Here is a 14426-nt window from a genome sequence, read left to right as displayed (position 1 = left end):
TAGTGTGCAAGATGTACGAGACAGGAGAAGTCCCATCCGATTTTCGGCAGAATGTTGTTATACCTATTCCCAAGAAAGCCAGTGCTGACAGGTGTGAAAACTACCGCACCATTAGTTTAAGTATCTCATGCCTGCAAAATTTTAACACAAATTATTTACAGAAGAATGGAAAAACAAGTTGAAGCTGAGTTGGGAGAAGATCAATTTGGCTTCAGAAGAAATGTAGGAACACGTGAAGCAATCCTGACTTTACGTCTGATCTTAGGGGATCGAATCAAGAAGGACAAGCCCACGTACATGGCATTCGTAGATCTAGAAAAGGCATTCGATAATGTTGATTGGACCAAGCTATTTATGATTCTGAAGATGATAGGGATCAGATACCGAGAACGAAGAATTATCTACAATCTGTATAAAAAATCAGTCTGCAGTGATAAGAATCGAGGGCTTTGAAAAAGAAGCAGCAATCCAGAAAGGAGTGAGGTAAGGCTGCAGTATGTCCCCTCTCCTTTTCAATGTTTACATAGAATAGGCAGTAAAGGAAATCAAAGAGGAATTTGGAAAGGGAATCACAGTCCAAAGAGAGGAAATCAAAACCTTGAGATTTGCCGATGATATTGTTATTTTATCTGAGACTGCAGAAGATCTTGAGAAGTTGCTGAATGGTATGGATGAAGTCTTGGGTAAGGAGTACAAGACGAAAATAAATAAGTCCAAAACAAAAGTAATGGAGTGCAGTCGAACGAAGGCAGGTGATGTAGGAAATATTAGATTAGGAAATGAAGTCTTAAAGGAAGTAGATGAATATTGTTACTTGGGTAGTAAAATAACTAAAGATGGCAGAGGTAACGAGGACACAAAATGCAGACTAGCACAAGTAAGGAAGAGCTTTGTTAAGAAAAGAAATTTGCTCACTTCAAACATTGATATCGGAATTAGAAAGATGTTTTTGAAGACTTTCATCTGGAGCGTGGCATTGCATGGAAGTGAAACATGGACGATAACTAGGTCAGAAAGAAAGAGAATAGAAGCTTTTGAAATGTGGTGTTACAGAAGAATGCTGAAGGTAAGATGGATAGATCGAATCACGAATGAAGAGATACTGAATCGAATTGGTGAGAGGAGATCGATTTGACTAAATTTGAAGAGAAGAAGAGATAGAATGATAGGACACATCTTGAGACACCCAGGACTTGTTCAGTTGGTTTTTGAAGGAAGTGTAGGTGGTAAGAACGGTAGGGGTAGACAAAGGTATGAATAAGACAAGCAGATTAGAGCAGATGTAGGATGCAATAGTTACGTAGAAATGAAAAGGTTAGCATAGGATAGGGTGGCATGGAGGGCTGCATCAAACCAGTCTATGGACTGATGACTCAAACAACAACATCCCTTTCAAACCATGTATGCACAACTGTGTGGATTTGTTTTGTATTTATGTCTGAGAGTATTTTACTTTATTTGGCGCTAGACTGGACTGCAGTGCTTGTGCGAGACATGTAGCACATATTTTAGTTGTTTTTAGTGTAGGAAGAAAATTCTAAAAGTACTGTTGATCGGCAAGATGGCGGGAAGCAGTAATGCCAAAAGTAAGTAATTATGTATTGCACTGGATGTCAGTATCTGAGTAGACACTTAAGTGAACTGAAGCTTTACTGATTATCGGAATGTAATCAATGTGTAAATTGGTTAGTGAAAGTAAATTGTGAAGATACAACATCGTACACAATATGAGGTTTTCAATGTTATGCACAATTATGCAGGTTAGATTTCCCTACAAGCAATGCGTAAGGGAGTGCTGGGTGCTGCCATCAAAAGGACAATAAAAGCAGAACTCGTAGTTGATGTATGAAATGTAATGTATACTTGTGGTTGAACAGAGATTATAATTGTTTTAAATCATTCCACACTGTAATAGAACATTTGATAATGTACATGTGTATATTCACATGTACTGAGTTGGTTTTTTTTTTCATAAGAAGTGAATTAAGTCCTGACATGCATAATCGTATAGGTGCCTTTTTTTTTTTTTTTTCAGATGTTGGTTTTTAGTTTGTAAAATAAACTATAAATATATGCATTTAAGACATTTTAGTCAGTTTTTGATGTACAAACAAAAATTCACTGTACTGTCTCCCCTACTGCTTAATTTGTTCATCTCCGATCTCCAAGAAACATCATCACGAAAATTCTGTTGTGCTGATGATATAACACTAGCCACTCAACATCAAGACCTTAGTGTGACAGAAGAAGTGCCACAAAGAGACTTGATTTCACTTGAAACATACTTTTAAAAAATGGCGACTGAATCCTAACCCTAACACAAGAGAAGTGTCATGTTTTCATCTGAATAATCGCCAAGCTGGCATTAAACTTCACATTTTGTTTTTGTCATCATGAACTTCGGCACAACTGGTATTAAAAATATTTGGGCATTACACTTGATCGCACACTATCTTACAAACAACATCTTATGAATCTATCCAAAAATCTTAAAACACATAATAATATCCTTCATAAATTGTGTGGCTCAAGTTGGGGTTCCTCAGCAAAGACTTTAAGATCTTCTGCTTTGCGACTGGTTTTCTCCTCTGGAGTACTGTGCACCAGTTTGGCTGAATAGCCTGTATACAAGACTCACTGATACTCAACTCAATGCTGGCATGCAGTTAATATCTGGTACTATCGGGTCTATACCCCTTTAATGGCTCCCAATTCTGTCAGGTATAATGCCGCCTGATTTAAGATCAAATGCTCTTATTCGAGAGTACAAGAAGATTGAAATGAATCCTCAACTGCCTGTTTTGGATGATATTCCCGCTCTCAAGATAACGTGGCTCAAGTCATGTCATCCACCTTTGCGTGATGCTGTCACATTGGCTGATGGGAATTTTCACCCTTTAGAAGAATGGAGAAGTCACTGGAAAGTTGCCACAGACAGTTCCCTACACAACATCCTTTCTGGTGAACATCTTCCTGGTGGACATCATCTACCACACAAGCTTAGGACCACTCTGAATCGGGTGAGAACAAATCATGGATGATGCAGGGATGTCCTTTAAAAGTGGAAATATATTTCATCACCAGAGTTTGACTGTGGTGCATCTTGGCAGACAATCCCCCATATTGTAAGTGAATGTGTACAACATTCCTACATAGGTAGCCCGAGTGACTTTTTGGAACCAACAGAGGAAGCCGTATGGAGGATCACCCATAATACTGTAACCAAATCTTGCTACAAAGAAACATGTTTCTTGTCTGTGTATATTTGTAAATATTGTGTACTTGTATATAAGTATCTAACTTGTTGCCATACGCCAATAATAATAATAATCATCACACCTCAAGTTTTCTTTCAGGTCTGAAAGGGTTAAACATCAGCTGAAATCGTTCTGTGTAGTCAATGAAGTGAACTGAATCAAGGTCGTGCGTGTGACTTTGCAGGCCAGCTGCCACAGCAGGTAAATAGGGGATTTCTGCAAGCAGATATCGGATGTGTAAGTTATTGACCAGAAGCTTAGAACAATAATATTATTATTTGTAATCAATAAAATGCTTTCATATTTAATACTTTATACTTACAGAAACAACTCGTATCTTAAAATTTAAACTATGTACTATGCGGGTCGATGAAGAAGGAAGTGTGAACCAGTTGAAGTCACGTAGTTTCGTTTACACTTATTTTAATCTCTGAAAAGATTAGCTGTATTGCATTCCTGGAGTAACGCAGTTTCCTACAAAATTTCAGCCAGTGGCATTACATTTTTACATTTACGAAGATGGAAAATATTATGCAATTCTTATAAACATATACAGTAAACCCTAGAGGCATAGTTTTTTTGAGGGGGAGGGGGAAAATGACGATGGATGTGAGAAAGCAATAAATGCGGGTATCTTAGGGGGAAAGGAAAATAATAAAATACAGATACTGTATTTGGACATTTTTCTTTATGTAAATTTAACAACAACAACAACAACAACAATAATAATAATAATAATAATAATCAGGGGTCGAAAAATACCGGGCGCCCAGTCGCCATGGCGCCTGAATTTTTAAATCCGGTTTTGAAAATTATTTTTTGAAACCCGGAGTTCCCTTACATGTACTTTTCCATTACTTTACAAAGTAACAAGTCGTGTGGTGTTTCACGTTTTTTTCTTCTTTTTCTTCTGTAGCTCACATTTATTCTAATATGTGCAATAAACATTTTCTGTGCTTTTGGCAGAGTCTTGAATTCTGTAATTGCTCTTCGTACCTTGGAATTGGACGTTTCAGTTCTGCGCGGGAGCTGCCTAGCGGCCATGGGAGATATCATTGTAACCCGCCAAACAAGTATCCTTTCATGTGGACATACCATAACACGAGTTCTATTACAGATGATCAGCTATCAGTAGTCGAGTACGAAGATCAGACCAGAGTTGTGGAGAAATGCAGAGAACTACTACGTTAAATAATTCCAATAATAATAATTAAATAATTACTACATTACCGCCAAAGCAGTGCTGATAAATTCCCGTGGAATTCATTCTTTGCACTTAGAACATACGAAATTACTTTTTTATCAATTCTTGCATTTTCACCGAACAATATTTATACTTTTAATTTAATTACAGCATTTTGGTATTGAACAGTTTCACTGCCTGGCAGTGCACTTTATAAATACGGTTGTTTTTATTCCTGTGCGTTTATGGAAAATTGGCAACGTAGCATCAGACATCGAAGCCCGCGAACTCGGAAGCCATTTTACGTTTCTGTTAGTGCTGGGCAAAACAGTTGCGCTCAGACAACCGTTGTATAAAACGGTTGCAAAATAACGTACTCCTACCAAACAAGTGAGGGAGTGCGCGGCAACGCCTCACGTCTTCCCTTGTACCGGTCAGTCAGTGATGTACATCATTGTATCCAATATAAATACAAACTGGCATAAAAGAATTTAATTCATTTACGAATTTCACAGTCATACAGCATAACCATTGGATATATAAAGATTACAACGCGACCAAGAATGTAGTTTTCCAACCACACTGAGCCGAGAAAAAAGTTGTCTTACAAAATTGATAACAGCTTTTTTTCCTTGGCAACATACAATTCTTAAATTTATAAAAGAAGTTACTGTATAAAACATTACATTGTATATTATATTAAAATTTGGATTCGATCTGATGACGTGTTTTGAGAAATAATTTTTTTAACTTGTATTGTTGAAACACGTTTAAAAATGGGCACTTCCTGGGTTCCATTTGACATAAAATTACTAAAGTACAAGTTTAAAATTCCAAACGTTCGTGACTAACGTAAAATAAAACGAGGAAAATTATGGTGTAATTGGATTTTTATAGGCTTACTGGTTATATCATAAACAACATTTTAATGAGCATAATAGTTTGGTCGACAGTAGTAATAACTTTGTTGTTTCTAACGCTCTTCTAACCTACTACTATACTTTGTTGCCTATTCAGACTACTGGAAATGTGGGTTAGAAGAATTTAGAATTACCGTGTGCTTGAAAATCAACTACCGTACATAACAGAAATTCAAATACATGTATCCGAATATCAACAAAACTTGCAAATCCATAACAAAATAATCTTAAATTACTGTACTTTCTGCGACCTAGAGGTGGAATAATGCTCGTAGTTCTCTTACTTCTTTAAACTGGGGCAGTATTATGCCTTGATTAATACCTATGTTGTTCGTAAAAGGCTGATTCTCAACTCACGATCGCCTTTGCGAGTGTGCCTGTCATTACAGAGTCGGATTTGAAGTCATGTTATGTTTTCGTATTAGTTTAAAATGATAAATGTCACGGCATCTAAAGATCCACTAGTTCTGTATTTCATGACTGAATGGAGACTAGTTAGCATAACTAACAAGATGAATTCTAAAAATACTCAACTAACTGCACCTTACAACACTCAAACCATAGATCTGGGGTAGCACTGTCTATTATGACTCTCGGTGACGTCAGGCGCATCATTCAATAACAGGGCAGCCCTCCGGAACGGCCTATCTCACGTGTGAGTTACACTGGAAAACTCCAGTGTCAAGAAACGCAATGATTGCGGAAGGCAATTTTGTATACGTATCGGTTGTGAAACTTGAAACGCCACTTGATCGGTGGTGGCGAAGAACGCAGCAGCAGAGCGCAACTGCAACTGTTATTTTCTCGCAACGGTTTCATTCGACAACGGTTGTGTTCCGGAAACGGTTGCGTTGTATCTGTCCCAGCCCTAGTTTCTGTGCTATACTTGAGAAAAACGGCAAAACGAAACGAACAACACCGCACGAATTGACTGATGCGAGTAACAGTGTACCGTTCTCTTTCAGATTTCTTCGTAAGTAGGGCCCGTAAATGTAACACAAAGTGATACAGAAGGGAGTGAATGTGAGAAAACACTGGATGGAAGTGCCGACTGTAGAGTTCAGGACGACAATGACCAGCGTGAAATCAAAAATACGTGGAAATTTCAATTTTCAGGCAAACGGAAATTTCAGCACATTCAGCGAAATGCGTAAAGAAAATGAATGCTAATGTCACAGCATATGAATGCATTGTACATGGCAACTTATCATATTGCAAAAAATAAGACCCTACACTGATTTTGAAGGTTTGGTTACATTGTTGCGCAAGCTGAATGTTACTGATTCAGAGAAGTATGAGAATGATACACAATGCAGAGAATCGTGCGGTCAGCACGACGAATCCGCTCGGCCGTTATCCTTTGCTTTCTTGGCGGGGGCCGCCATCTCACCGTCAGATAGCTCCTCAATTGTAATCATGTAGGCTGAGTGGACCTCGAACCAGCCCTCAGATCCACGTCAACATCCGTAACCTGGCCGGGAATCGAATCCGGGGCCTCTGGGTAAGGGGCAGGCACGATACCACTACACCGCGGGGCCGGCAGGAGGCTGAAAGTTTCATGAAAAATCCCGAATGTGCACTTTAAGCGAGGTGCGTCAAGAAAATGAATGCTAATATGTTACATCATAAGAATGCATTGTTCATGGCATCTTATCACACTAAAAAAAAAAAAAAAAAAAAAAAAAAAAAAAAAAAAAAAAAAAAAAAAAAAACCTATACTGATTTCGAAGGTTTGTTTGCATTGTAAAGCAAGTTGAATGTTACTGGTGGGAAATCAAAGAGGCACATGTAGTGAAATTTTAAAAGACGCTGACCTTGAAGGTGACTGGTGATTATTTGGGTTAGTATCTCTTAAAATATAAATTTCCATTCTTATATGAACTGAGACTATACTACTTAAGGCCACATTTCAAAAATAATACGTAGCTTGATCCTAGTCTAACCTGTGGTGTCCATAATGTATATTTGCAAAAAATGTGCTGGCTCCTGATAAAAAGGGGCTGGCTACTGAATTATTTCTATTTTCTTCTACCCCTGATAATAATAATAATAATAATAATAATAATAATAATAATAACGTGCGGTGTCCAGAGAGGCCTGGTGCAGGTCTTTCTAGTTGACATCCGATTGGCAACCTGCACATCTATGAAAATGCGGCCCTACCCATGATGAATTCTAATGCTGATGACAGCGCACACAACTAGTCCCTGAACCGTTGGAATTAACCAAGGTTAAAATCCCCAACCCGATCGGGACCCCTTGGACAAAAAGGCCGGTACACTAACCATTTAGCCATGACCCGGACATGCTTATACTATATATAACGGCATCAAAATATTGCAACCACTATATAAACGATGAAAATATAAGGTATGACTTTTATGCAGTTTCTTTTCATCTTGTTATACCGGTAATTGAAAACTTTTAAGGACATCTCTCTTATTGCAAATTGATGCAATATGTGGCTATTACAGCAATAACCTGCATTTTGGTATATAATCCATATCATGAGCAATTTTTATATATAATAAAAAAGTATCGAATAGGTGGACACCATTTTAGCAATTGCTTCCCAGCTTGTAGATGCTTCGCGGTACATAGTTTAGAGATCCAATATGGTGTAGTTAGAACAATGTCACAGAGGTTAGAAATTCAACATGGCGCATCCCAGATGATGTCACAGAGGTCAAAAACTTCAACAGAGCATGTTTAAGACATTGTCACAGCGGGCTACATGAGGCTGCCAACTTTAGCACTAGTTACAAGACCAGGCTAGTGAAAGGACCCTTGGTCTGTATTGGTTAGGTCCGGCTTGTGAAAAGACAATTGGGCAGGGGGCTACAAAACGGTCAACAGGCCTTTAGCATCCCACACGGTTTACAATGTACGACTTGTTTAATCACCCTGTGACTAATTAAAAAGTACCCAGCACACGCTGTGAGGATTTTAAACTGCGCAATTTAATTGGATGCCTATAATTCATAGTTTAAGACATACTGACCACAACATAAACACACAGGCCGAAACCCCATTACATAACAGCGCGGGCAACCCCCCACTACCTAGCTCTGACACATAACTTCCAGAACGCTCACGAGACAGCCAGGGCATACGTCAGCCAGAAAGACTAGGATATAAAAGGCCAAGGTCAGGGCCACTTTAGTAGTGTAAATTGCTGCCTGGAGACTGATTACCTCGGATCGAGTAGGGGTATTTCAGTCGCCTTGACAAAGAATACTGCAATGTATTTGAAACATCGGCAAACTGTACGTGATGTACAGACAACTACAACACGGTTCACCCGGAAATTAAACTAAATAATCACGTAGTTTTGTTTACACTTACTTCAATCTTTGAAAAGATTAGCTGTATTGCATTCCTGGAGTAATGCAGTTCCCTTCAAAATTTCAGCCAGTGGCATTACATTTTACATTTGCAAAGATGGAAAATATTATGCAATTCTTATAAACATATACAGTAAACTCTACAGGCATAGAATAGTGGCATTCATGTTTATTTAATGGCATCCTTGTTTAATTTTAATTTTAGTAGTATTTATTATGTAGTCACTATTAAGTAGGTTCTCTAGCAGCTGAAGATTACGTATTTATAGGTCGAAACCGGTACTGTCTTTTTATGTAAATAATATTGACACTATGTAAAATAAAGTATTGATTAGGTGGAGAACTCATCCTTCATACTTGTAGGAGGCTCATAGGCGTGGTTGGGTGTGAATAACCTGTGCAGTGCACTCCTGCCTACTAGATCCTTACTCCACCGCTATTGTATGCTAGAATATTGAGCTGTCGCTTTACACTTTTTTAAACTTCTGCGATTTTTGTTATAAACGATTGATCAATGTGGGAAAATTGTGACTGAGGACAATTATTTTTTCGACAATCGATGCAATAAAACAATAAGTTAAAGAAACAATAGATGCGGGGAAATTTAACATTGGTTTATATGGAACAGCTTTGGGACCGAATAAACTGAACGATAAACATGGGAAAAGAATGGTTCCGGGAACGATGCATTAAGGTTCTACTGTAGTATATAAATTAGTGTTGGATTGGGAGTCGTTGGCGTTCGGAATGAACACATTTGCTTCTTACAAGTTCCGGTACAAAACTTCACATTTGGAAATGCTAAAATGAGCTAGGCCTATAATGGTTTTAACCCACTGAATTCAATCCATCATAATTAGTACTGCTTCCCTAGTGCCACACTAACATGTGAGAAATCCATAGTAGTTGGCATCTCTGCATATACCATCAATCACTTCAGTTTCACTTCAGCTCATATGGTTTCAATAAAAATAATAATAATGTTAATGTTATTTGGTTTACGTCCCACTAACCACTGTTACAGTTTTCGGAGACGCCGTGGTGCTGGAATTTAGTCCCACATGAGTTATTTTATGTGCTAGTAAATCTACCGACACGAGGCTGATATATCTGAGCACCTTCCACCGGACTGAGCCAGGATTGAACCTGCCATGTTGGGGTCAGAAGGCCAGCGCCTCAACCGCCTGAGCCACTCGGCCCGGCTTTATGGTTTCATCAGCAGCATGTACAGAATATTATTTCTTCTGATTTCATCACTTTCTGGTTCAGCTGTCCCTCCAAGATTAATTTATATACCACTTATTGGTCATGCTTTCTGCCATTCACATTACCTTTCCAGTTAATTTTTGGTAAACTGAGATCACACGCTACAATCACATTCCAAGAACTTCATGTCATCCTGCTGTGACTTCCAGCTTCCTGTACTCTCATCACCATTTCCTAGTCCACCCAGTTTCCCTGAATGTATCTCCCTATAAACCTTCTAAACAAACCCCCTAACTTATGCATACCACTAAGGTTCAAGTGAAGGCTATCTGAGCCCGGATTCCTATCTCCTACTACCCATTAAGGCCGCTACACACAACCCAATCTGCTGGGCCCGATCTGCAGGGTCCCTGCAGATTGGGTGGTGTGTAGTTTGTTGGACCTGATTGGCCGACAAAACTCTTGTCGGGTGGTTGGTCGGGCCGACCACACAATCTCCCAACTTACACTCCAGAAGTCGGCCGATAAGCTATCAGTTGCCTCGTCGCCACCTAGCACGTGTGACGTGTTTCAGAGGGCAGTGAGCAGACTCAGATTAGTAGTTCACTATAGACAATAATATAGTTTGGATTAATTTAGTTTATAATTTTAGGTTAGTTTCTTCTCGTATTTTCTACTCATATGTAATTTCAGAAATAAATACTCTTACATTAAAGAAATGCGTATTTTAATCACTTACTTTTATGTATCCCTTCGGACTATTGAAAATAGCGCAACATGTTTATGGAATGTTTACACAAAAGCTGTGGTAAAATCAAATGAAATGGCGTATGGCTTTTAGTGCCGGGAGATCCCAGGAAGGGTTCGGCTCGCCAGGTGCAGATCTTTTGATTTGACTCTCGTAGGCGACCTGCGCGTTGTGATGAAGATGAAATGATGATGAACACAACACATACACCCAGCCCTCATGCCAGGGAAATTAACCAATGATGATTAAAATTCCAGTCCCTGCCGGGAATCGAACCCCTGTGATGAAAGGCCAGCACACTAACCATTTAGTCATGGAGCCGGGCAAAAGCTGGGGTGACACGGCTGCACTAAATTGCAAATCTCTGTAACTCGCTCAAGTAGCTAAAAATCTTAAGAGTCATGATTAATCGCTCTTGAACACTCACACTTTCCCCCATTATAGTTTCTTGTTTCTTTATTAAAGGCGCCACCAGGTAGAGCAGGTCATTGAAAGTGTCGATATCCATTCGCAGAAAATTTCTAAAATCGAATGATTCTAGTTCTCTCATAATATTTGTATGACTAAATTTCTTTCTCTGTAATAACCACCTTTTGGCCCAATATTTTCTCTTTCGTATCAACTTCAATGACAACAAAGTTAATGTATTTCCTATGTTTTGAAAACGAAGGAGCCATGATCATGCGTGTTTTCATGCCAGAGCGAGCCAGCCTACTGCAGATCAGGCCCAGCAGATTGTGCCGTGTGGAGAGCAGCACCCGATTTTTACCACGCCAACTGCCTGAAAATCGGGCCCAGCTGATTGGGTCGGGTGTAGAGCAGCACCCGATTTACCACACCAACTAGCCTGCAGATCGGGCCCAGCAGATTGGGTCGTGTGTAGAGGCCTTTAGGATCTACAAATCTTAGGGTCAGTGGTCCACATACCCACTCTAAAGTCTCAATTAAATCCCCAATCACCCTCCACTCAGTATTCATCTAACACAGTGCCCCACCGATAATATCCGTCACTTTAAACTTGTCCCATGCTGCATTAACCTGATCGCACACAATCTCAACTATGTTGGTACTTATTCCTGCTTGCTTTACGTTGTTGGCATCAATGTGAAACACCACAACCTTCACCTTACCCTCCTCCTTCCCTCTGCTTTAAACTAATTCTTGTCTAACTCTCTACCTTGTTTCCCTTTCCCCCCCCCCCCCACACACACTTTCATCATGTGCCTAACAATTGAATTCCCATGACTAGCGACCAAATTTCTTTCTTGAGCTGTGTATAAGCATATTAGGTCTACTTAACTATGATTTGCAGCCAAGGTGAATAGAGAATATGGCCAAAAGAAGAACAGAGAGATATAGAGCTACTTCTTCTTCTTCTTCTTCTTCTTCTTCCTCCTCCTCCTTTTCTTCTTCTTCTTCTTCTTCGACCACCACTTTTTGCATGCATGGTGGGGTGGAGTCACATTCCTCTGGTTCAGGGATTGGGTGTTTGTGATTGCCTATATTTATGTACAACACTACACTACTAATCGTGACAGAAACAAGTGAGAGATGGATGCATCCTTTTACATAGGGTTTGAGTCAGGAAAGGCACCCAGCCATAACGAAGAGATAAAAGGCAAACATACAAATGGACAGGAGTACAATGGGAAAAAGTAGACATTCTGGATACTATGTATTAGATATGTGAATGTATTAAGAATATTAAATTATGGAAAATAAAAAGAGAGCAAGATACTTTAGGGAAGACCTGATTATGATGAATAAGTACATTCATAACAACCTTGATGGGTGGTCTCGACTATGACAAACTGTAAAAGCTCTTACCAACCTAGTCACTGATCATCAGGTTAGGGCAATCCTACATGTCTTAGCAATTCCTATTATAAACACATGTCTCTCAAGATGGCAAATGAAACATTATACAAGAATACACACACTACTTACCTCATGGCCTTCCTGATCAGCCATCCTGATGAAAGCCACAGGCCGACGTATTTTAGCAGTTGCAATTACAGGAATTTTGCAGTCCCTAACTTCACCAGCTTGTTCAAAATGTTTTATGATGTCTTCCTTGCTCACTCTATAACAAGGAATTATATTCTCAGAATTCAGCCAAAACAAAAGCTTATAGTAAAATTTATATTTATACATATGAGAATATTCTCCTTTTATGTTACAGCATACATAAGGCAAACACACTTCAATTTGCACATACAGGATGAATGTTGCGGACCTGAAAAAGACAAAACACTGACAGAACGTGTTTCATGCAATATAGCAATGACAGCTACCATATTTTCTCGCATAATTAACACCCTTGCATAATTTGAGTCCAAAGCAGAGAAAAAGAAATGTTCACGTACTTGACGCACCCACTTCTTTGAACATCCATCACGCAGCTCTGGAAGCGTTTTGAAATAAAGGTGTCAACTAGTCAAGTAGAAGCCTTCCTATCGCAAAATCGGGCATTCCAATACTGGGCAATGTGCTGTTATCAGTGGATAGGGAACAACACTGCACTAATTCAGTGAAAGAATCAGCGCAGAAGTGACTAGTAACACTCTATTCCAGTCTGGTACAAACATATTTTACGAGTGTTTTGGGTATGGGACATGTGTTTCCTGTGATCTCAAAATTGTTAGTCCACAGTGAGCAAGAACTCGAGTAATACAGCATCATATAAACTTCGGTGATCAGTTACGCTGAAACAAACGGGAATCGGACCACAAGTATTCAGTGTCCAAATGCAACGTGTGCTACTGCGGTAGCAGAGAAGTGCACTTCAAGCGACTAACAAGTCTCGCAAAGCATTTCGCAGAACAAAAAGTGACAAGTTTCCGCAAGTAGAGGATCTGCTTAACCCATTCCGCTATAATGACGACTACAGCTGTCAAGAGTTCCAAATTCATTAACATGCAATGACCGGTACAATCGTCGCCATGTACTCAAGTCGGAAATACGTCTGTCTGACTGCCGATTCCTTTTGATTGTGATGTTGTACTTTAGAATTACGTTCCTAGATAGTTCTAGCATGTTTACGTGTCAATGTTATTATTCAAAGGCCATTTTGTCCATGTTTACTTTGCTTCTAAAGTTGGCCATCTTGTTCATGAAATGAATGCTACCACGGAGCAAGATGTCGTGTAAACATCACGAGGAGGAAGAGGAAAGAATTCTGCAATTTCTTCTTGATAGTGGTGATGAAGATAACTCAGAATTATCTGGTAATAGTTTTAGCAGTGATACTGTGTCTGAGAACTGTTACTCCGCTCGTGAAAGTGATAGTGAGGATGAAGATAACTTCGTACATAACCTCGCTACATCCAACAATAGGAACTGGAGTTTGGCCAGTAATGTACTGAAAGGCAATGTGTGTGCAGTTGTAGGGGAGCTAAAGACTATAGTCAGGAGGCGTCTGGGTGATAATGCTATAGAATATGACGCGAGTCAGTTCCTTACTGACACTTTTTGGGAGGGAATTTGCAAGGAAACCAATGCTTATGCAAATAAAATTCTGGAAGATGTCACCCTTCCTCATTACACCACTATAGGAGGTCCATCTCAAGGTAGCACACCAATGAGACTCCAGGGAAGGCACTGGGGTCACTTTCCTGAAAAGACTGCTCCTACAGCAAGTAAATCAGCCCCATCAAGGAGATGTAAAGTCTGTTTTGAGAGTGGAATTCGGAAGGAATCTTGCTTTGAGTGCAACAAATGCAAAGTTGCCCTCCATGTGAATGGATGTTTCAAGGTGTAACATACCTT

General features: G+C 39.4%; 1 protein-coding gene across 1 annotated transcript in view; it reads right to left on the bottom strand.

The window, feature by feature from the left end:
- LOC136874792 (uncharacterized) overlaps window positions 1–14426 on the bottom strand; it is a 262590-nt gene that overhangs the window by 56467 nt on the left and 191697 nt on the right. Inside the window, exon 7 of the mRNA XM_067148464.2 lies at window positions 12606–12741. Coding sequence (XP_067004565.2) covers window positions 12606–12741 — 136 coding nt within the window. The remainder of the gene's footprint in view (window positions 1–12605; window positions 12742–14426) is intronic.

This window comes from Anabrus simplex, chromosome 5 (genome assembly GCF_040414725.1).
Source record: "Anabrus simplex isolate iqAnaSimp1 chromosome 5, ASM4041472v1, whole genome shotgun sequence".
In the NCBI taxonomy this organism is placed as follows: Eukaryota; Metazoa; Arthropoda; class Insecta; order Orthoptera; family Tettigoniidae; genus Anabrus; species Anabrus simplex.
Note: the sequence above shows the minus strand (reverse complement) of the source record. Positions and strands in the feature narration are given on the sequence as shown.